General features: G+C 35.3%; 1 protein-coding gene across 1 annotated transcript in view; it reads right to left on the reverse strand.

Annotated features, from left to right (window-relative positions):
- Positions 1 to 22,934: 22,934 nt before the first annotated feature.
- The window catches only part of atg10 (ATG10 autophagy related 10 homolog (S. cerevisiae)), a 44,442-nt gene continuing 41,471 nt past the window's right edge, over positions 22,935 to 25,905 (reverse strand). The window contains exon 7 of the mRNA XM_073830069.1: positions 22,935 to 23,907. Within this exon, the coding sequence (XP_073686170.1) occupies positions 23,808 to 23,907 (100 nt within the window). The 3' untranslated portion in view covers positions 22,935 to 23,807. The remainder of the gene's footprint in view (positions 23,908 to 25,905) is intronic.

Raw genomic sequence — 25,905 nt, forward strand, 5'->3', positions numbered from 1 at the left:
GAGAAAATGATGAGTAATGTTTGGTCGTGTTTGCTTGTGTAAAACTTACTGCTAAGACTTTAGGTAGTTGCCAACATGTTGCGGGAATTCTGGGTGGTTGCTAGGGTATTGCTTACAGGCTCACCACGATTTTTGTTTTTAATTTGTGACCAAAATGTGGTTAAATAATAAGACTAAAAGTTCATCTGCATGTGAAAATATGAGCAAATACTTATTTTGTTATTATGTTTTTTCACTTTTTCAGCTTTAGTTAATGTGTAATGTTGCTGTTTAATAAAGTTTTTTTTTTTTTTTTTTGCAAACAAGTATTCTTCCTAAAATTACAGTTAAACCACTGATGTCACATAGACTATTTTATCAATGTCCTTACTACCAACTACCTGGGCCTTGAATGTGTCAGTTGCATTGCTGTCTCTGCAGGGTGAGAAAGCTCTCGGATATCTTCAAAAATATCTTAATTTGTGTTCTGAAGATGAAAAGATGAAACTTGCGGTTATGGTAAGGGGCGTGACATTTCTGAAACGCGCTAAGCAGTTCGGTAATCACAACACGGAGCCAACTAACCAATCAGAGCACATTTGAAAAATAATAACAATCAAGCATGTATTGTAGTTCACTCCAAAAACCAAATCAGCACTTCGTAAAAGCATACTAGGAGCCCTTTAAGCCAGCCAAACTACATGCTTTGGTATAGGTGTTGTTTTAAAGATAGCAATGGTTGGAGAAATTCATCCAGGAAAGTCGTAACTGAGCTTGCTGATTTACATGCCAAGCGTAGCGTGACGCACACATGACCATACGCACATGCTCGTTTTAACTGACTCATCTCTCGAGCATCAGGGGTTTTTGTGAGCGGGGGCTCTTTGAAACTGCCTGTAAACTTTAACTACTGGCATCTTACATTTCAAGGAAACAAGCTCAATATCCAGCCTCCCAATGGGAAGCAGCTGAACGCGAGAGTCATTACAGAGACTTAACACAAATGAAAACCAAACTACCGAGCCACACAGGCCTACTGCTGCCAATGTGGGGAAATGTGTCATTTTTAGCAGATCAACTATATGTAGTAGATGAAAATACGCTAAAAGATAATCAGAATAAACCATTTTTCCACTCAGTAATAAAATAAATTAGCCTAATTTTAGGTTGTTTAATGGCTGTTAAGCAATATAGAGAATATACAATGCTTTTACATCGGAAAGATTGTCAAACAATGAATGGGATAAATATATATTTATACAATAGTTCTTTCTGGTCCTCAAATCTGATTGGCTGATACGAGTGCGATATTAGAGTTATATCAAAACTCAAACAGCCGTTTCATTGTTTGTAATCGTGCTTCTTACAACGAGTGTTATGGCGGACACCCAAATCCAGTTACATTTCATAAAATTATTACAGGTTTTGTGTCACGGAATGTGGTTTTAAGAGGTTTTCTGTTGAGAATGTACTTTATAGTTCAAATATGCAGTTTGTTAAAAAAGATAACGTCTATTTGAAAATTGCTTCATTGTTTTCGGACATGTGAGCTCCAGATGGTCAGAGGCTGTTCTGCGCTCATGAATCCACCTGAGAGCAGGCTCATCTAGGCCAGATCTTCTAGAATTTACCGCTGGCTCTGATGTCTCTATAGTGGTTAAACATGAGGTATAATTAGTTTTGGGTAAATCTAACAAGCAGTCTTTGGTCTCATTAAACTATTATTTGTTCCAGAGCAAATAGTTTTGGCAAAATCTCATCATGTTTATAGAAATTTAATGCTGCATATCAGAGCGCTGGCTTTGTACGTTTGAATTGCTTAGCAACTTTTATGATGTTGTTGTTGTTATTTATTAAATATTATTATTCAATAAATAATATTTTATATAAATAATAGTAGTATTTCTAAGTGTTTAGTATTGAGAAACGGTGCATGTGTTTGTGAAGGTGATTTTAGTTACATTGTTCCGCCATTAGTTGGCGACAAGAGACTGTTTTACGAGTCAGCAGTAAAGACTTTTATTCTGAAAAATAAGTTATTTTTATTTTCAACAGCTTGACGCAGTTAACAAATGCACTGACCAGTGCTGTCATCAGAAATCACTCTTAACAAATGATATTAAGGATATTAATGCTACGACAAAGATAACGCTTTCCTCTGCGGACATTCCAACTAATGTTTCATCATGAATATGAAGAATGAATGCTGTATCAAATAAAGATAATCAAGATCGTTCAGACCATCTCTCTCTCTTAAAACTCTAAATAATACAGTTTTAATATAGTAATACAATAAGTTTTCAATGAAGCAAATCAACATGACGTTTTGGAATTAGTAACAGAAGCTTTAAACTGTCAAACTTAGATTTGAATCTGTGGTGGAAGGAAGTACTTCTGCACAAAAGAGGGTTTTTTAAAGAAACTCTGCTGTTGTTTCTTATGTATTTACACACTTGTGCCGTCGAACTGTTGTATAAACGCAATATTACACTCCTAGACGCAATATATGGCTGTATATTGGCACACTGTGATTACCTACGGCTGAATCACAGCAGTGCCAATATACAGCCATATCTCATGTCTACGAGTGTGATATTGCTCATATATTGGTATAAGATTATATTATTTAAAAAAAAAAATTATAAATGTGTAAAATCAAATGTAATTCAAAAATACTGATTATATTACCCAAAATGTATAATGAAATGGATTACATTACCAACTACTATTTTTGTCATATAATTTGAAAACAGTAACGGACTACAATTTAATGCACGTCCTTTAATCAATTATTTTATAGATGTACAGTTAAAAAAAATCTTTCAATCATTGGTCCAACCAATGTGATGTGAAACACACCAAGTTTCATAATTACAACTTCCCTGCTCATAAATTAAACTCTCCATGAGAACTTGAATGCACCAATAGAATGTGCAATTACAATGGCATCATCCGCTCAGAATTTAGAATCAGAACTATCCGTTTAATTTAGGCCATGTTTATACTAGTACATTTTCTTTTTAAAGCGCATAACTTTTACTACGGTTATGCTTGTCGCTTATACTTCTCCGGCTTTCGAAAACAGTGCAGACCCCATTTTAGTTTGAAAACTCCAGGGTTGCTTTTCAGTGTAAACGGACCTAAACGGAGACTTTTGAAAATGATGGCATGGCTGCCCACATTTGCTTTGCGTATCCTTGATGATTATGTAAACAACAATAATATTATAATCATTTTGAATGGTCATGTGACTTTTTTTTGTTGTGTAGTGTGGATGGAGATCGTTTCTGAAATGCAATGAAAACACCAGTGTAGACGAGGATCGTTTTCATTTTAAAACGCTGTTTTACAACGAAAACGCACTAGTGTAAACAGGTTCATTCTAGTTCTTTACTCTTTGCGCCTGCATCATAGTACTTACGTGAACACACATCAAAAACTGACATGGAAGACAAGAAATTGTTGAATAAAGTTGTTGTTGTAGCTTCATAACTTTACGATTGAACCACTAATGTCACATGGACTATTTTAACAATGTCCTTACTATCTTTCTGGGCCTTGAATGTGGTAGTTGCATTGCTGTCTATGTAGGATCAGAAAGATCTTGGGTTTCATCAAAAAAAAAATCTTAATTTGTGTTCCCAAGATGAATGAAAGTCTCACAGATTTGGAACCACATGAGGGTGAAAACTAATGACAGAATTTTCATTATTGGGTGAACTATCCCTTTAAATATTCATTTTAATAATCACCCATGAATCATCATAGTAAAAGTTTGTAACCTTTCCTCCAGTGACACCATAAAACCCAGAGCGGCCGTCTCTGTTCTCTGCAGGTGTGTGTGTCCTCCACCTCAGTTGTCCTTCCTGTGTACTTTTCCAAAGTTCTTCATGTTAAATTGGTTGTATGTCAGCTCCGCTAGTGTCTGATTCCCTCCATATGGGACTACTTCCCTGTACTGTGATCCAAACCTGAGGGGGGCATTTTAACAGAACCAGCATGGAACACAGGACCCAGCGTTGAGGAAACTAGAGTGGAGAAGAAAGACACATTAGTGTAAACCTTCACTTACTTTACATTCAAAACCAATCCAGTATTGTCATATGTCAAAATAGCTCTGTGTTGTTTGCCTGAGCTAGCCACAATACAACTTTTTTCCACAAACTTTCAGGACTACATGTGCTAACAGAGGAAAACCAATGCTAACAGTTAGCTTTCTCCAGGTATTACGAACGACTTACAGCCGATACATTTGTTTTCTGAATGTAACATCTTTCAGCAGGTATATTAAAAACCCTAAGCTGCGCTCGGAGAGTTTGGACGCTAATGAGAAACACATGTATGGAGCGAAAAGAGAGATTAGGACCAAAGGAGCCTGGGAAAAACAAAGCAACACTGGCATAAAAAGGTGCGCGCTCAGTCTTACATCATCTGTGACGTAAAACGCTTTTCTAATCCTCCTGTGGGACCCTCCCCCGTCAGAAAACTGCCGTTTCAGTGTGGATTACGATAATTCCGCACAGTTGTCAATAAGTTTGTGTCTTAGTGAGTTGCTAAACACAAACTTTAAAATGTGACGACAACATTAGAACATAAAATGTTGAACATTTTAAAATTGACATTTAAAAGTTTATTGACTTGGTTGCTAGGATGGAGTGTTTATAGCATGTTGTGTGGTTGCTAGGATGTTCTGAGTGGTTTAATTATTATTATTGTTATTATTTCATTTTATTTGTAGGTGCCTTACATGACACTCAAGGACACCTTAGAGTGAAACAATCAACATTAAACAACAATTATTTTTACAGCCTAACCGGACCTAATACAAGCAAGCAAGCAATTGTTATTACAAGAAAGATTTTTAAGTGCCTTGTAAGTAAACAGAGGGATCAAGTCAACACGGTATTTAACCGGGAGCCAATGCAAGTGTTGTAATATGGGAGTAATGTGTTCAGTTACAGGATTTCTGCAAATAATTTGTGCAGCTGAATTCTGTACTAACTGAAGTTTATAGAGAAGCTTTGAAGGCAGACCGTAAAAACAGAGCGTTACAATAATCAGTACGGGAAGTGACTAAAGCATGAACAAGAATCCTTGTGCTCTGTACCAAAAGAGCCAGACGAAATTGATTAATATAACGTATGTGGAAACAAGCTGAGCGAATGACACTGTTTGTATGTGCTGTCAAAGTTCTGTCAAAGATGACATCCAAACTTTTAACCTGTTTAGACACAGATACTGGAAAATTATCAATATTCACTGAGGAACATTTAGACTGGGCCAGATTTGTTTCATTTCAATCTTACTACTATTTGGAAGATTTGATGTAAACCACTCTTTAATCTTTAAACTATTACTCCTATGTTTATATTTTGTCAGACAAAAACTATTACTAAATAATAATTTAGACAGAGACACTGGAAAATTATCGATTTTCACTGAGGAACATTTAGACTTGGCCAGATTGGTTTCTGAGGCAATAAGAAGACTTTCAGTCCTACTACTCTTTAGTTTAAGAAGATTTGATATAACCACTCTTGTGGTTTTTGTCCAGCAGACGAAAAACTACTACTAGGTAAGAGTTTAGACACAGATACTGGAAAATTATCAATATTCACTGAGGAACATTTAGATTGGGCCAGATTTGTTTCATTTCAATCTTACTACTATTTGGAAGATTTGATGTAAACCACTCTTTAATCTTTAAACTATTACTCCTATGTTTATGTTTTGGCAGACAAAAACTATTACTAAGTAATAATTTAGACAGAGACACTGGAAAATTATCGATATTCACTGTGGAACATTTAGACTTTGCCAGATTGGTTTCTGAGCCAACAAGAAGAATTTCAGTCCTGTTACTATTTACAGAGCCCTCCACTAATATTGGCACCCTTGGTAAATATGAGCAAAGGTGGATGTGAAAATAAGTGTGCATCATTTATCCTTTTGATCTTTCATTCAAAAAATCCACAAAATTCTAACCTGTCATTGAAGTAAAACAATAGAACCTAAGGGTTAAATCTCATTATGAAATAAATGTTTTTCTCTAGTTCACGTTGGCCACTATTATTGGCACCCAATTATTGCAACGTTCTTTCCCCAAGATAACAGCTCTGAGTTTTCTCCAACAATGTCTAATGAGTTTGGAGAACACCTGACAAGAGATCAGAGACCATTCCTTCATACAGAATCTCTCTAGATATTTACCAAGGGTGCCAATATTAGTGGAGGGCACTGTAGTTTTTGATGTAAACCACTCGTTTATCTCAGATACACAATCTGAGAGGATAGACGGAGGAAACTTAGAGGTGGGTTTGGAGGACAGGTAAAGTTGGGTGTCATCAGCATAGCAGTGGAATTGAAAACCAAACTTCTTAAAAATATTACCAAGAGGTAGAAGATAAATAAGAAATAAGAGAGGACCCAAAACTGAGTCCTGAGGGACCCCAGTAGTAACATATTTTAACCTGTTGTTATGCGGTTGCTAGGGTGTTCTGATTGATTTTATCCTGTTATGTGATTGTTACAGTGTTCTGAGTGGTTTTAGCCTGTTGTCATGCAGTTGTTGTTACTTATTATTTAATTTATGTATGTTATTTTCAGACTTGTGGTTTTGTCCAGCAGATGAAAAACTATTACCAGAGGCAGACAGTGGTGAAGTATTTTTACTTTACTCAAGTAAATTTAAAAAGTATCTGTGGTTTATCAGTGTTTTTCTTAAGAAAACTTTACTTCGCTTCATTCCAAAGCATAATGTCATACTTTTTACTGCACTACACTTCATAAATAAAAATCGTTGTTTGTTTTACCTTTAATACGTACAAACATTTAAAATGTAGTCCTTTCTTGTACTTGAGTAAAAGTAAGAAAGTAATAGATTACTAATGTAATTAAGTAGTAGGCTAAATGCTATTTAATATGAAACATAGTGCAGTAAAAAGTACAATATTATGCTTTAGAATGTTGAAGTTAAGTTTTCTAAAGAAAAACACTCTGATAAAGTACAGACACTTGAAAAGTACTTTTACAGCAGAGTAAAAACGCTTCACTACTGTCCGCCTCTGACTATTTCTAAGTAATAGTTTAGACACAGACACTGGAAAAGTATAAATATTCACTGAGAAACATTCAGACATGGGCAGATTGGTTTCTAAGCCAACAAGAATAATTTTAGTCTAACTACTCTGTAGTTTAGGAAGATTTGATGTAAACCACTCTTTAATCTCAGCTACAAAATCCGAGAGGACAGACGAGGAAAAAAGAAATGGTGGGTTTAGAGGACAGGTGAAGTTGGGTTTCATCAGCAAAGCAGTGAAATTAAACACCAAACTTTGTAAAAGGTATTTTTAATAGGTAGAAGATAACAAATAAATAAGAGAGGACCCAAAGCTGAGCCCTGAGGGACCCCAGTAGTAACATATAACAATTTTAGCCTGTTGCTATGCAGTTGCTAGGGTGTTCTAAATTTTAGCCGGTTATGTGATTGTTACAGTGTTCTGAGTGGTTTTAGCCTGTTGTTATGCGGTTGTTGTTACTTATTATTTTATGTATGTTATTTTTAGATTTGTGGTTTTGTCCGGGAGACGAAAAACTATTACCAGAGGCAGACAGTAGTGAAGTATTTTTTCTTTACTCAAGTGAATTTAAAAAGTATCTGTAGTTTATCAGTGTTTTTCTTTAGAAAACTTTACTTCACTACATTCCAACACATAATGTTATACCTTTTACTGCACTACATTTCGTAAATAAAAGCTTTTTGTTTTACCTTTAATTAAAAATGTAGTACTTTCTTGTACTCAAGTAAATCTTTGAATTACTTTTACTTGAGTAAAAGAAAGTAATAGATTACTAATGTAATTAAGTATTAAAAGCTATTTAATATGAAACATAGTGCAGTGAAAAGTACAATATTATGCTTTAGAATGTTGTCAAGTAAAGTTTTCTAAAGAAAAACACTGATAAAGTACAGACACTTGAAAAGTACTTTTACAGCAGAGTAAAAACACTTCACTACTGTCCGCCTCTGACTATTTCTAAGTAATAGTTTAGACACAGACACTGGAAAAGTATAAATATTCACTGAGAAACATTTAGACTTGGCCAGATTGGTTTCTGAGCCAACAAGAATAATTTTAGTCTAACTACTCTGTAGTTTAAGAATATTTGATGTAAACCACTCTCTAATCTCAGCAACAAAATCTGAGAGGACAGATGAGGGAAAAGAAGAGGTGGGTTTGGAGAACAGGTGAAGTTGGGTGTCATCAGCATAGCATTGGAATTGAATACCAAACTTCTTAAAACTATTACTAAGACGTAGAAGATAAATAAGAAATAAGAGAGGACTAAAAACTGAGCCCTGCGAAACCCCAGTAGTAACATACAAAGGTTTTAGCCTGATGTTACACGGTTGCTAGGGTGTTCTGGTTGGTTTTAGCCTGCTATTTGATCGTTATGTTTTTTAAGGAGCTTTAGCCTGTTGTTATGCGGTTCCTAGGGTGTTCAAAATGGTTTAACATGTTGTTATGTGGTTGTTACAATGTTCTGAGTAGTTTTAGCCTATTGTCACACATTTGGTAGGGTGTTTTGAGTGGTTTAAAATGATCTTATGTGGTTGCTAGGATGTTCTAAGGGTTTTTAGCCTGTTTTCATGTGGTTGCTAGTAGTTTGAACATGTTATAGCTAATGTTTTCTAAATGGGTTTAGCATGTTGCAATACAGTTGTTGGGGTGTTCGGTGCGGCTTTATATTGTTCTTCAGTAGCAAACGTTTTCTGACTGTTGCTAGGGTGTTCTGAGGGGTTTAATATATGTTGTTGCGTGGTTGTTATGATGTTCTGAGTAGTTTTAGTCTGTTGTCATTTATATTTTATGTATGTAAATAGAATTGCAGTTTTTGTTTGGCAGAGGAAAAACTATTACAAAGTAATAGTTTAGACACAGACCCTAGAAAATTATCAATATTCACTGAGGAACATTTAGACTTGGCCAGATTGGTTTTTTAAGTTGTGTGTCATCAGCATAGCAGTGAAATTGAATACCAAACTTCTTAAAAATATTACCAAGAGGTAGAAGATAAATAAGAATTAAGAGAGGACCCAAAACTGAGCCCTGTGGAACCCCAGTAGTAACATATAAAGGTTTTATCCTGTTGTTATACAATTGCTAGGGTGTTCTGATTGGTTTAACAGTTGCTATAGTTTTCTGAATAGTTTAAGCCTGTTATTGGGTGGTTGCTAGGGATTTCTGAGTGGCTTTAGCCTGTTGTTAGGGGGTTGCTAGAGTGTTTTAACTGATTTAGCATCAGAGCTGGGTAGATGACTTACAAATTGTAATTCGTTACTGATTCCAAATGACAAAAATTGTAGTCTGTAACGTAATCCATTACATTACACATTTTAGGTAATTTATTCAGACTATTTATAGATTACTTTTGACCTAACTTGTTTATCACATTGATTTAAATTGAATAATCTTGTAACGTATTGACATAAAAATACAAAAAGTAACAGAAATATACTGCATTTGTTGTTATTAACAACATGAAGCGCAGTAAACATTATATTACGTCAAGTTTGTGAAAAAACTGCAGGAGGTTTATGAGTTTAATGAAAAGCTAATAATTAATTAAATCATTAAATTAAAATAAATCATCAATAAAGATAAAAAACTTACTTAAATTTTTTTTTAATATTTTATTTGTTTACTTGCGTGTCATGTGACCATAACCAATATCAGAGAACCAATGAACAGGCAAAAGTGACACTTAATTATAAAAAAAATACTAATTTGAAATGAATGAATTTGTGTATTTTAATGCATTTGAAAGACAAAAGCCTTCCAAAGACATAGAAATACATGGTTAAACAACCTAGAGAGGGATAATTCAAATAAAAATCGATGTGTTCATCAGTAGTTGATGCAATTTTGAAATGCTTCTTAAACCTAAAATGATTTTTGTAAATCTAGTGTCGCCACCTGAATAATGACTGATCTTTGTGTGAATGTCCACAAAACTTGAAGACAAGTTGAATGTATATAAGCAGGCTATTTTAGATTAAAAAAAGAGCAAGAGGGGAGAATCAATGAATTGTGAATAATGTATTGCTATTGTGTAAATAAAATGTAATCATGTAATCCATTAAAAAAGTAACTGTAGTCTGATTACAAGTATTTTAAAATGTAATGTAATCTAATTACAAGCACTTCATTTTTTAAATCTGATTACGTAATCCAGCTACCCAGCTCTGTTTAGCATGATAGTATGTTCTGAATGGTTTAAACATGTTATGTGATTTCTAGGATGTTCTGAGTGGTTTTGTCCTGTTGTTATGTGGTTTCTATGGTATTCTGGGTTGTTTTAGCCTGTTGTCATTGAGTTGCTAGGGTGTTCTGAGTAGTTTTAGCAAGTTGTGATGTGGTTGTTAGGGTGTTCTGAGTGGTTTTAGACAGTTGATATGTGGTTACTTGGGAATTCGAAGTGGTTTAGTATGATCTTATGTGATTTCTAGGATGTTCTGAGTGGTTTTGTCCTGTTGTTACGTGGTTTCTATGGTATTCTGGGTTGTTTTAGCCTGTTGTCATTGAGTTGCTAGGGTGTTCTGAGTAGTTTTAGCAAGTTGTGATGTGGTTGTCAGGGTGTTCTGAGTGGTTTTAGACAGTTGATATATGGTTACTTGGGAATTCGAAGTGGTTTAGTATGATCTTATGTGATTTCTAGGATGTTCTGAGTGGTTTTGTCCTGTTGTTACGTGGTTTCTATGGTATTCTGGGTTGTTTTAGCCTGTTGTCATTGAGTTGCTAGGGTGTTCTGAGTAGTTTTAGCAAGTTGTGATGTGGTTGTTAGGGTGTTCTGAGTGGTTTTAGACAGTTGATATGTGGTTACTTGGGTGTTCGAAGTGGTTTGATCTTATGTGATTTCTAGGATGTTCTGAGTGGTTTTGTCTTGTTGTTATGTGGTTTCTATGGTATTCTGGGTTGTTTTAGCCTGTTGTCATTGAGTTGCTAGGGTGTTCTGAGTAGTTTTAGCAAGTTGTGATGCGGTTGTCAGGGTGTTCTGAGTGGTTTTAGACAGTTGATATGTGGTTACTTGGGTGTTCGAAGTGGTTTAGTATGATCTTATGTGATTTCTAGGATGTTCTAAGTGGTTTTGTCTTGTTGTTGTGGTTTCTATGGTATTCTGGGTTGTTTTAGCCTGTTGTCATTGAGTTGCTAGGGTGTTCTGAGTAGTTTTAGCATGTTGTTATGTGGTTGTTAGGGTGTTCTGAGTGGTTTTAGACAGTTGATATGTGGTTACTTGGGTGTTCGAAGTGGTTTAGTATGATCTTATGTGATTTCTAGGATGTTCTAAGTGGTTTTGTCTTGTTGTTGTGGTTTCTATGGTATTCTGGGTTGTTTTAGCCTGTTGTCATTGAGTTGCTAGGGTGTTCTGAGTAGTTTTAGCATGTTGTTATGTGGTTGTTAGGGTGTTCTGAGTGGTTTTAGATAGTTGATATGTGGTTACTTGGGTGTTCGAAGTGGTTTAGTATGATCTTATGTGATTTCTAGGATGTTCTAAGTGGTTTTGTCTTGTTGTTGTGGTTTCTATGGTATTCTGGGTTGTTTTAGCCTGTTGTCATTGAGTTGCTAGGGTGTTCTGAGTAGTTTTAGCATGTTGTTATGTGGTTGTTAGGGTGTTCTGAGTGGTTTTAGACAGTTGATATGTGGTTACTTGGGTGTTCGAAGTGGTTTAGTATGATCTTATGTGATTTCTAGGATGTTCTGAGTGGTTTTGTCCTGTTGTTATGTGGTTTCTATGGTATTCTGGGTTGTTTTAGCCTGTTGTCATTGAGTTGCTAGGGTATTCTGAGTAGTTTTAGCAAGTTGTGATGTGGTTGTCAGGGTGTTCTGAGTGGTTTTAGCAGTTGATATGTGGTTACTTGGGTGTTCGAAGTGGTTTAGTATGATCTTATGTGATTTCTAGGATGTTCTGAGTGGTTTTGTCCTGTTGTTACGTGGTTTCTATGGTATTCTGGGTTGTTTTAGCCTGTTGTCATTGAGTTGCTAGGGTGTTCTGAGTAGTTTTAGCAAGTTGTGATGTGGTTGTCAGGGTGTTCTGAGTGGTTTTTAGACAGTTGATATGTGGTTACTTGGGTGTTCGAAGTGGTTTAGTATGATCTCATGTGATTTCTAGGATGTTCTGAGTGGTTTTGTCCTGTTGTTATGTGGTTTCTATGGTATTCTGGGGTGTTTTAGCCTGTTGTCATTGAGTTGCTAGGGTGTTCTGAGTAGTTTTAGCGTGTTGTTATGTGGTTGTTAGGGTGTTCTGAGTGGTTTTAGACAGTTGATATGTGGTTACTTGGGTGTTCGAAGTGGTTTAGCATGATCTTATGTGATGTTCTGAGTGGTTTTGTCCTGTTGTCATGTGGTTGCAACGGTGTTCTAAATGGTTCAGCATGTTTTTATTCGGTTGTTACAGTACTCTGAGTGGTTTGGATTCCTGTAGCTTCATAAAATTACGATTGAACCACTGATCTCACATGGACTACTTTGTTGATGTTCTTGGTATACCTCTATGGGCCTTGAAAATGGTAGTACCCTTGCTGCCTATGGAGGGTCAGAGAGCTCTTGGATTTCATCAAAAATATCTTAATTTGTGTTCCAAAGACGAACAAAGGTCTTAGGGGTTTGGAACAACATGAGGGTGAGTAAATAATGACAGAATGTATTCCAATTGGTTTATTATGGTATGTGGTTACTAGTGTATTCTGAGTGGTTTTAGTTGCTAATTATGTGTTAAATTGTTGTTTCGCTAATGAGTTCTGAGTACTTTCAGCAGGCTGTTTTGTGGTTGCTAGGTGGTTACTTACAGGCCCCAGGTAAAAGAGCTCACCTCCAAGTCTGGATTATGATATTCTGGGCTCTAGTAATGGCTCGGGTCCCTACGTCAGTCTTAATCTCTGGGAGTTTTTCGTCTGCCAGATGAAAACCACAAATCTGAAAATAACATGCATAAATAAAATAATAAGTAATAGCACAGGCTTCCACAAAAGACCACACAATCTGAGATGTCATTGTACAAATAGGGTTAGGATTCTGTTCAAAATCAAATATAGCCTTAGTAAGCACTTATTTATAAGAATGGACCATAAGAGCTCAGAGAACCATAAGCAATTTCAAATTTACCTTGACGTTTGCTTGTGCCATGGGATATGAGGCCATCTACTGGTCCTGGAGCTCACAGATCTTTGGTTCTTTCCCAGAAAACACTGTTTAACTTGGCAACAATGACACTGCCCAAAACTCTTCGGGCGGTATATGAGAAAGAGCCAGAATGTGATTAAAGCCTCGAACCGAAGGAAACAAAAGACCCTTTTCTCAACAAATCCAGCACAGTGACTAGACGATTCCAACGTGAGTCAGTGTTTGTGAGACTCTGATGACCAGTGAGAAACTGATTTCTAGTAGTTTTACTGACCTTATAAAAAAGTTAAACGAATTAAAAATTTAAAAAGTTAAACAAATTAAAAATCACTGCAATAGAGCTGATTAAAAGTCAATGAGCTTCTAATGCACATTGGTCTAATGACATTCAAACCATTTTAAGTGTAACTTAAGTGTCTAAATCAATGTTATATTAGTATAATTCAGATACTAAAAGTTATTTTTTGTATTTGTACTACATATTTATATAAAAGGTGTACCTATATATACAGCTGAATTCAGAAGTTTATATGCACCTTGCAGAATCTGCAAAATGTTAATTATTTTAACAAAATAAGAGGGATCATACAAAATACATGTTATTAGTACCTGAACAAGATATTTCACATAAAATACATTTACATATAGTCTACTATAGAAAATAATAGTTGAATTTATAAAAATGACCCCGTTCAAAAGTTTACATCCCCTTGATTCCTAATACTGTGTTGTTACCTGATTACTGATAGTTGTTCATGAGTCTCTTAGTCTCTTGTCCTGAACAGTAAAACTGCCCACTGTTCTTAAGAAAAATCCTTTAGGTCCCACAAATTCTTTGGTTTTTCAGCAAGAGCTGGAGGGTGAAAACGTTTTGAATTTGAAGATTAGGGTGGATTTAACTTATTTGTCTTCTTCTGCAACTTCTGAAGGGCAGAACTAAACAAAAAAGTTATTTAGGCAAAATAAGAACAATGTACACATCTTCATTCCGTTCAAAAGTTTACACTCCTCTTAATGCATCGTTTTCCTTTTGAAGCATCAGCGAATATGAGTCCGTCAGTTGTCCTCAGTGTAAAAAGATGGATCTCAAAATCATACAGTCATTGTCGGAAGAGGTTCAAAAACATAAAAATGCTAAAAAGAATCTAAAAATTTGTGGGACCTGAAGGATTTGCCTGAAGAACAGCACGAAACAAGGGACTCATGAACAACTATCACTAAACCAAAAAACAAAGCTGTGGATCATTCAGGTAACAACACAGTATTAAGAATTAAGTGTCAATTTTTCTAAATTGAGATTTATACACCATCTGAAAGCTGCATAACGCTTTTTATAAGCTTTCCGTTGATGTATTGTTTGTTAGGATAAAACAATATTTGACTGAGATACAATTTAGGGTACAAACGCAATAAAAAGTTTGAGAAAATCACTTTTAAAGTTGTCCAAATAAAGTTCGTAGCAATGCATATTACTAATCAAAAATTAGGTTTTGATATATTTACAGTATGAATATTTACAAAATATCTTCATTGAACATGATTTTTATTTAATATCCTAATGATTGTTGGCATAAAAAAATTAATAATTTTGACCCATACAATGTATTGTTGGCTTTTGCAACAAATATACCAGTGCTATGTAAGGTTTTGTGGTCCAGGGTCACATATATAAAATTAATTAATTAATAATAATAATAATAATAATAATAATAATAATAATAATAATAATAACTACCAGTCAAAAGTTTGGGGTCAGTAAATTTTTCTTCTTCTCCTTTTTTTCTTTTTGAAAGAAATTAATACTTTTATTCACCAAGGGTGTGTTAAATTGATAAAAAGTGATAGCAAATACTTACATTGTTAGAAAATATTTATATTTTGAATAAATGCTGTTCTTTTGAGCTTTTTATTCATCAAAGAATCCTGAAAAAATATCACAATTTTGAAATAAATACTTTGCAGGGCAACTGTTGCAATATATAATCCAATATAGATCCAATATAGATCATTCTAATAATAAATCAGTATATTAGAATGATTTCTGAAGGACCATGTGACACTTAAGACTGAAGTAATGGCTGATGAAAATTCAGCTTTGCATCACAGGAATAAATTAAATTTTAAAGTATATTACAATAGAAACCATCATTTTATATTGTAATAACATTTCGCAATATTACAGTATTTCTTCTATATTTTTGATTAAATAAATGCAGCACTGATGAGCATAAGAGACTTTCTTTAAAAACATTACAACTCTTACTGACTCCAAACTTTTGACTGATAGTGTATATATATAAAGAGAGAGAGAGAGAGAGAGAGAGAGAGAGAGAGAGAGAGAGAGAGAGAGATTTTTATTTTAGTTTCAGTTATGGTTTCAGTTTTAGTTTAATAACCCTGGTCCAAATGCTTTTTGAAGACACTAGCTCTAAATCAAACAACTTTTTAATCAAACGTTTCAGTCTCTCTCTCCAATTTCAGACAAGGTCAGATCCGACTTAGCATAATAACTGGTGCATTAAACAACCATATGTTTTTGTTTATTCATCGCTTGCATCTGTGAAGCCTTGTAAACACTGATGTCTTTTAGAGGACGTAATCAAAAACGGTAGCTTTTTCTGCAAAGGTTATGTACTAAGGTCTCAGAGGACATATATTTGCATCTGTGTATGACTGTGTGTGTGAGAGAGAAAACAAACCTGGGCTGTCGTACCATCCCGTATCAGTCGGAGCAGATCGTTTGGAGCGTGTCCAGTGTTTAAGCAGCTAATTTTGCTATTAAATCACATTTACTACCTCAGTAATGCCTTTACTTTATAACAATACCTCATGCTGGCTGCATTATAATTTACAATAGCATGATACAGTTGTAAATACGTCAGATATGTTATGCATTTACAACCAGTCTCACTGACTGAAGTGTACAGGTCCAATAAAACCCCAATTAAGGGTTTATTTAATTATGAATAAACTCTGCTGCTCTACAGAGGCTTGGAAAACGCAACCCAAAGCATATGGAAGGCAAAGAGTTACAAAGACGCACAAGTTTGACTCTCACTGTAACATATTGCAGACAAACTGACCCCGTTCTCATACCTGACAACATGAGGGTGGAGAATGTAAGAGGAAACCGAATCCAGATGGTTTGATCCGGCAAAGAATATCTGACCCATTTTTCCTTGCTGTTGGAAAGTCTGGTGTAGACAAGCAAGAGATGGGATCTGTTTGGTTTTATCATTATCCAAATCATGCTGGAAGCCAAGATGATGTCTGGATTAATTGGGCAGGAAAGGGGTCTTCCTTGTCTGGAATATCACTGCCAGATAAAACATTCTCAGGAAAAGAAATTAAAACATGAACATATCCAATAATACAGTCAAACATTTTTTTTTGTCTCATACCGAAAGTATGAGTGCAACTGGATAATGGCATTCACATTTCATGGTACTGTAAGACAGTGTAAACTATTAAACAAAAATTTTAGTCACTGAATTAAAGCTAAAAAAAATACTTTATTAAAATGTATGATTAATATAATCATTAAATGTTATAATAAAATAACATATATATATATATATATATATATATATATATATATATATATATATATATATATATATATACATTAAAATAAAAGCTAATAAAAATATTAATAAATACTATAAAAGTATATATAATAAAACTAACATAATACTGCTGTAAGGTACTCTAAAGAATTACCATGGTGTTTCCATCTTGCTTATGTCCAAAAAACATGACATGTATTCCTCATTTGGATAACAGCATCTGCTAATAAATAAATGTAAAACAGCATTTTTACAGTACACATAAAACTGACAAATACATAATTCATCTGAAGTATATAAAGATGAATACAGTCAGGCTGTTTTACAGTAGATACAGAGACCTGAAAAACTATTTATAAGTCAGACTTGAACCTGAATGTCAGTGTTGTTATCAATAATTAAAGCTAAAACTATTAAAAATTGTTTTTGGTAATTGAAATAAATCTGAAATGAAATATAAATATTATATTAGAAAACTTTGAATCAACTAATTGAAATAAGTTTTTAAAAAATTCATCCTTAAATTAAGTTGAAAACTGAAAATGTAAAATATAAATAAATACTTTAATAGTATATAAATAAATATTAAAATAATTAAATTTAAAGATATGAAACAAAATGTTTTAAAATTAAAAAAAGAGAAAATATTTAAAAACTCTAATATTAAATATATAAAAATATTTTTTAAATATTAAAAACTCTACACTTTACTAGTATATAAATAAACAAAAAAATATATTTAGAAATAAAAAACTAAATGTTTTAAAAGTAAAATTAAAACAATTTTTTTAAATGAAAATATTCAAAACTTTAATATTAAATACATACATATATATTATAAGACTTACCATGGTATTTACATCTTGCTTGTGTCAAAAAACATGCTATTACGACTATGTATTCCTCATTTGCATAACAGCATCTACTAATAAATAAATGTAAAGAAGTATTTTTGCAGTACACATAAAACTGACAAACATCAGTCATCTGAACTACATAAAAATGTAAAGCTTTATAGAAACAACAACAAAAACACTATTAAAATGATCAAATGTAACAAAATTGTTTAACCTTAAATTCAACCAAGTTGAAACCTTAAAATATAAAAATAAAAGCTCATTAAATATATTAATAAATACTTTAATAGTATATAATTAATAGTAAAGCAACAGTAGTATAAGATATCATGATCCAACTAGGCTAAGTGTCTGCAAGTTTTGAAAAATGTCAACAATATATTGTTTAATCGCTTACAACCTGACAAGAAACGTGCTTGAAAGGTAAGCTTGTGCTATATTCCCTTGTAATAAATGCTACTTGGTATTATATTTTGTACTCGAGTTCAATCAAATTGTTTTTAAGCGTTTCTTTAGTTTCTTTGGAGTCGTTGTAGTGTTGAATCTTCATTTGCTCTTCGGTCACTGGCGGCCCCTGATGGACGGAGTGTACACTACAATAGCACATGCTCAAACTGGCCAACAGATGTCAGCAGCGGCTCGTTTGACGCTCACGTTGGCATTTCACAAATTTAATTCCCCAACTCCATTAGGAGCGATCAAACTCCATTAAGCTATACCTCCAGTGAAGCATGTAAAATAAATGGGTATTTGTTTCTAAGGCAATTCTAATTTCCTCTCCTCTAATGTAACAACTCCTCCAGATATAATAATAATATTGAAGTCTGTCTAAAACTTACTCAATACATGCTACGTACGTCAATTAGACGTTCTGCACACACTCACTCGTAAATCTGACTGGAAGATTTCACCGAAAAATTAAAATGTTGTCATTTGCTCACCGTCATGTCTGTTTTGGCGCATGATAGCTCGTTTATGCTAGTCATTAGCATTCTGTGGAGAATAAACAGTGGTTTTGAGTTGTTCTTTTCCAGTGAAATTGTTGAGCTGCAAAATAACAGGTATTGAAGGCAAACATGAATGACATCTGAAATATAAGTGAATAATGACTTACATTTTGCCTATGCTTCATACACCAAGCTATTGTAGGACTTTAACGATTGAAATACACCTCATATTTCATACAGATTACTTCTATTACACGTTTACGATGCTTTTTTGGTCATATTTGGAGCTTGACAATCGCTATTCATTTCAAATGTATGGTGAAGAGCTTTCCATTCTGGAGAACATCTCTGTGGAAGGAAATTATATGGCTTTTAAACAACGAGGATGCGAAAATGACAAAAATAAAGAATAAAGAAATATTGTTTTCTGTGAACTATTTCATTAAATTAATTAGACGTTATTATTTGCTCACCCTCATGTCATTCCAAACTCCTTTCTCTCTTCTAAGAAATGCTAACTAAGATAGTTTGAAGATGGTTCACACTGCTTTCAAACATACAATTGAAACATACAGACAAGACTTGTCAGAAAGCACCATCAAGCTAACAAGTAACTTTTTTAGTATTTCTCCTGGTCAAAAAAAAAACTGCTAAAACCAGCCCAGGTTGGTTGGCTGGTTTCCCTGGAGAAAAAAAAAAAACAGCTAAAACCAGCCTAGGCTGGTTGGCTGGTTTTGGCTGGTCAACCAGCCTGGTTTTAGGTGGACATAGCTGGTCAGCAGGCTGGTTTTAGAGGGGTTTTGGCCACTTTTGCTGGTCTTAGCTGGTCAGGCTGGGAAACCACCAGCTAAAACCAGTCTGACCAGCCTGGCCAGGCTGGGAGACCAGCTAAAACCAGCTACTTCCAGCTTAAACCGGCTAAGACCAGCCAACCAGCCTAGGCTGGTATTAGCTGTTTTTTCAGCAGGGTTTAGCAGGTCAACCAGCCTGGTTTTAGGTGGTCATAGCTGGTCAGCAGGCTGGTTTTAGAGGGGTTTTGGCCACTTTTGCTGGTCTTAGCTGGTCAGGCTGGGAAATCACCAGCTAAAACCAGTCTGACCAGCCTGTGAGACCAGCTACTTCCAGCTTAAACCGGCTAAGACCAGCCAACCAGCCTAGGCTGGTATTAGCTGTTTTTTTCAGCAGGGTTTAGCAGGTCAACCAGCCTGGTTTTAGGTGGTCATAGCTGGTCAGCAGGCTGGTTTTAGAGGGGTTTTGGCCACTTTTGCTGGTCTTAGCTGGTCAGGCTGGGAAACCACCAGCTAAAACCAGCCTGACCAGCCTAGCTAGGATGGGAGACCAGCTAAAACCAGCTACTTTCAGCCTAAACAAGCTAAGACCAGCCAACCAGCCTAGGCTAGTTTTAGCTGGGGGTTTTTCAGCAGGGTTGACTAACATTGTGGCGATGTTCTCTTAAAACTGTGAACAAACGTTTTTAGTTGGATATTTGTACTATATTAAATGTTACTACGTAATACATAATTTAACATTGTTCATTTATACATCGTTCATGGAACTTGAAATGTTTTAGTATGACATTCGCTATCTTCTTTCAACTTTAAAACGTTTATAAAACAATAAAAAGTAACGTTCTTCAATGTTTTTGCTAACGTTCTCTCAATGTCACGTAACATTTAAAGTTGTCTGGCTTTTAATAACATTCTCCAAAATTCCAGCACAAAAATGTTGTTTCTCAATCGTAATGGAACATTAAACGATGCTACTTACAGTTTCAAAATGTTCAGAGCACATTCAGAAATAGTGATTCTATAATGATAAAATGGAACATTCCCTGAATGTTCTCTCAAAGTTATGTAACGTTAATAGTTAATAGTTTGTTTAACGTTATCTGGACTTTAAAAACATTCTTAAATTATCAGTACAAAAACATGTTTTATACACGAAACCGTTGGATGTTTGTCTAACTTCTCTTAAACGTTCCTAATTAAGACAATAAATAGTATCATTCCCCTAATGATAAAATGTAACGTTATCTCAGTGCTGTATACGTTAATAGAATGTTCATTCAAAGCTGTCTGGTCTTTAAAGGAACACTCCACTTTTTTTGGAAATAGGCTCATTCTCCAACTCCCCCCCGAGTTAATAAGTTGAGTTTTACCGTATTGAAATCCATTCAGCCGTTCTCCTGTTCTGGTGATATCACTTTTAGCATAGCTTAGCATAGATCATTGAATCCTATTAGACCAATAGCATCACGTTCAAAAATGACCAACGAGTTTCCATATTTGTCCTATTTAAAACTTGACTCTTCTGTAGTTATATCGTGTACTAAGACCGGTGGAAATGCAAAACTGCGAGTTTCTAGGCTGATAAGATTAGGAACTACACTTCCATTCCGGCGTAATAGTCAAGGAAGTTTGCTGCCGTAATATGGCCGAAGCAGGAGCAGTAATACCACGCTGCACATGTGCAAATGCTAAACTAGCTGGGAACTCATTTCTGATAATACTCCGCCTGCTTCGGCCATATTATGGCAGCAAACTTCCTTGACTATTACGCCAGAATGGAAGTGTAGTTCCTAATCTTATCAGCCTAGAAACTTGCAGCTTTGCATTTCCACCGGTCTTAGTACACGATATAACTACAGAAGAGTCAAGTTTTAAAGTCCCCCTGAAATCAAAATTAAAGTTTTTTGGCTTTTAGTATGACTATATTACCCTTAAGATTATCTATAAGCTAGTGTGCTTTAAAACAACGACAAATTTCGTGTTCACAAGATATGGGCATTCAAAACTTACAGTCTCGTCACTTCCGCCAATATGAAGCAACAATTTTGATGACATCACCGTGCACTTCAGTTTCTCATCAAACGTTCTGTCCAATCAAATGCTCTCTAGAGTCCGTAGTGTCCCGCCCCCTACACCGAGACGCAATACACGAGCAGATCATATGCGCTCATATGTGCGATCGGCATGTATTAAACTACACAGCCTCAGCATGATTATGATTACTATTTTGTTTTAGCAAGAGTTTCATATTGAATCTGTGGGATAACTCGTTGGTCATTTTTGAACGCGATGCTATTGGTCTAATATGATTCAATGATCTATGCTAAGCTATGCTAAAAGTGATATCGCCAGAACAGGAGAACGGCTGAATGGATTTCAAAACGGTAAAACTCAACTTATTAACTCGGGGGGAGTTAGAGAATGAGCCTATTTCCAAAAAAAGTGGAGTGTTCCTTTAATAACATTCTCGAAATGTCAGCACAAAAACATTGTTATACATTGTTCACGGAACTTAAAGTGTTTTAGTTTGGTATTCATCTAACTTTTTTAAAAACATTACTACTTATAACGTTTCAGAACGTTTAGAGAACATTCAAAGTAATGCTTCCTTATTGTTTTATCTAACACTCTCTCAATGTTACGTAACGTTAAAGGATTAGTTCAGTTCTGGAACAAAAAATTAGATCATTTACTGACCCCTTTGTCATCCAAGATGTTCATGTCTTTCTTTCTTTAGTCGTAAAGAAATTATGTTTCTTGAGGAAAACCTTTTTAGGAATTATTTCTATATAGTGGACTTCAGTTGTGCCCAAGTTCAAACACGATTGGACGTACCATTTTCAAATACAGACTATAATTTTCAAACACTATAATTGAGCTTGACAGTCGTTAATTCATTTTAGGGTGACCTAAACCTTTAAGAATGGCCGTGTTTATGAAGCAGGTAACATTTCCCTACTGTGTCTCATCTATGCGATTCTTTCTCTCTTTTCTCTCCATCATTCCTGTCCGTCCATTAGAGCGAGATGCTTCGGGTAGGAGGCTGACCTCCTTACCAACACTGATACAGTCCCCTGAGAGACGCGCGCCCCATTTAGACATGCTGACTGAGGACTTTCACCGTCTTCTCTCAAACTCTGGACTCTAAACTCAGCTCCTCCGTTTCAGACTTCACATCAGACGGCCAGGATTTCAGAGGGATTTGATTCCATTCAACTTTTAAACCGTGTCCTGGCACGGCACGCTACTGGGATGAGTAATGAAGAGAAATGTCAGACTGCAGGGAGACACAACAAAAAAAAAAAAATCAGACTATTTACTTTGCTTATTAGATGCAAGGTTATACAAATCATGCTGTAGCTTGATTTCAGGCCTCTAAAATGTCAAAAATAGGCCAAACGCAGCCGCGTGCTTCACAATACCCGACCAGTGAGGGAAAATATATTGAGTCACACACACACACACACACACACACACACACACACACACACACCTACCTACGCCGCTGAAGACAAAGACTTCCAGGCTAATGTTTGAATAGCAATCCTCCATATGCCTGCACTGAGATTTTTACAGTGCTTTCAAAATGCAAAAAATAAATGGTAGCAGAGAAAACCATTGTTTGTCTTTTTAATTTGATGATATTGTCACATACTGTACATATCCCTGAATTTAAATAATTTTCCCATCAACAATGATTACAGCAGTGCATGTATCATCTGAAAAACTCCAAGTGGGATAAATGGGAATGCTAACATCATTCTCAGAGCTTTTCAGTGATTTCTGTCAGATAATATGGATATTTTATGGTTGGTAATCCATAAAATAAATTACAGTATCTTTAATTTTGTATACACTACCAATAAGATTTTTAATGTTTTTGAAAGAAGTCTCTTCTGCTCACCAAGGCTGCATTTATTGTACTAAAAATACAGTAAAAACAGTAACATTGTGAAATATTATTACAATTTAAAGTAGCTAATATCTGTTTGAATATATTTAAAAATATAATCTATTCCTGTGATTCAAAGCTGAATTTCCAGCATCATTACTCTAGTCTTTAACTGTCAAATGATTCTTTAGATATAATTCTAAAATGCTGATTTGCTGCTCAAGTAACATTTATTATTATTATTATCAATGTTGAAAACAATTGATATTTTTGTGAGGACACCTTGGTGAACAGAAAGTTCAAAATAACAGCATTAATTTAAAACATCTGTCACATTATAAATGTCTTTACTGTTAAATATGATCAATTTAATGCATCCTTAATGAATACAAATCTTACTAATAGCAGTGTATGAATGAGGTTAGTGCAGTTTATTAAAAAATGAAGAGCCTTCTTGAGACTTGTGGACTTGGTGTCTTGAATGTTCAAGCATTGCTAACAAGACTTCTGAAGCCAGGGCATGTCCTTCTCGCATTCTCTAGGTCCGTGGAGTCTGAGAGAGACAGGAAGATCAGAGCAGGTCAAAGCAGAGGCGATTCAGTCTGGAGCAGACACCTCGGTGCTGTAGCTCAAAGGGACGTCCAGTCCGACGACGGGTCCGACAACACTGAGCCAAGTCACGATATAGTTCACCCTCCTGAGAACAGATGAGATAATCAGAGCATCTACCCATATTGAAATGCTGCGAATTAAAGGGATAGTTCACCCAAAAATTAAAATTGCCCCATGATTTACTCATTCTCAAGTCATCCCAGGTGTCAATGACTTTCTTCTTTCAGACAAATACAATCAGAGTTATATTAAAAAACACCCTGGCTCTTTCGAGCTTTATAATGGTAGTGAATAGGTGCTGAGGTTTTGAAGCCCAAAAAAGTGCATCTATCCATCATAAAAAGTGCTCCATATGGCTCTGGAGGGTTAATAAAGGCCTTCTGAAGTGAAACAATGTGTTTGTGCAAGAAAAAATATCCATATTTAAAACTTTTTGAAGCGTAATCTCTAGTTTGTAGTTCTACTGTTGCACAAGCGTTTATGAGAGAGTGGCATTCCAGCGGATGACGTGGACGTAGGCATAGAGTAACGAACACAGATCTAGATGTGCAGAGGTAAGAGGAAAGAGCAAAGCACTGGTCATGAATCAGAAGTAAGAAACGAAGATTTGTAAAGAAAATTGTCAGATGATTTCAATATAATCCAAGAGGAGACTGGTTTTCCTTTGCTGTAAACAAAACTTGGTTCTCGCGATACCCACGCTCTCATGAATGCGTGTACAACAGAGATTAAGGTTTATAAAGTTATAAATATTGATATTTTTCTTACACAAACGCATTGATTCGCTTAAGAAGGTCTTTATTGACCCCCTGGAGCCATGTGGAGTATTTTTTATGATGGATGAATGCACTTTTTTGGGCTTCAATATATCAACACCAATTCACTGCCATTATAAAGCTTGAAAGAGCCAGGACATTTAGTTATATAACTCTGATTGTATTCGTGTGAAAGAAAAAAGTGAAATATAGCTAGGATGGCTTTGGGGTGAGTAGACCATGGGGCAATTTTCAATTTTGGGTGAACTGTGCCTTTAAGAAATGATTATATCCAGTCACATCTTACTAGCTACAGTGAGGAAAACAATTATTTGATCCCCTGCTAATCTTGTATGCTTGCCCACTGACAAAGAAATGATCAGTCTATGAGTTTACTGGTAGGTTTATTTTGACAGTCGGAGACAGAATAACAAAAAATCCAGACAAATGTATTTCAAAAAAGTTATAAATTGATTTGCATTTTAATGAGTGAAATAAGTATTTGACCCCCTATCAATCAACAAGATTTATGTCTCCCAGGTGTCTTTTATATGGGTTACGATCTGAGATTAGGAGCACTCTCTTAAAGGGAGTGCTCCTAATCTCAGTTTGTTACCTGAATAAAAGACACCTGTCCACAGAAGCAATCAATCATGGCCAAGACCAAAGAGCTGTCCAAGAATGTCAAGGACAAGATTGTAGACCTACACAAGGCTGGAATGGGCTACAAGACCATCGGCAAGCAGCTTGGTGAGAAGGTGACAACAGAAGAAACACAAAATAACTGTCAATCTCCCTCGGTCTCGGGCTCCATGCAAGATCACACCTCGTGGAGTTTCAATGATCATGAGAACGGTGAGGAATCAGCCCAGAACTACATGGGAGAATCTTTTCAATGATCTCAAGGCAGCTGGGACCATAGTCACCAAGAAAACAATTGGTAACACATGACGTTGTGAAGGGCTAAAATCCTCTAGCACCAGCAAGGTCCCCCTGCTCAAGAAAACACATGTGTTCAGAGTGTGTTCACAATGATTCAGAGGAGAACTGGATGAAAGTTGTCACGGTAGAGATTGATGAGGTCTGGGTCCAAATGCAGGTAAAGATTCTTTTAATGATAATAACAAAACTAAACAAACAAAAGGCCAACACGGCACAAATACTCAACTGAACCAAAAATAAACAAAACCAAGAACATGATCAAAAAGCCAGAATATCAAGAACACATAAAACAAACCAAACTAAAGACAATGCAGACATGAATGCGGAATGAGCAGTGAGGATACTTATAGTCCTGATAGTGAACAGATGTGGGTGATCAGTGCTAA

The sequence above is a fragment of the Garra rufa genome, chromosome 23 (genome assembly GCF_049309525.1).
Source record: "Garra rufa chromosome 23, GarRuf1.0, whole genome shotgun sequence".
Taxonomy (NCBI): Eukaryota; Metazoa; Chordata; class Actinopteri; order Cypriniformes; family Cyprinidae; genus Garra; species Garra rufa.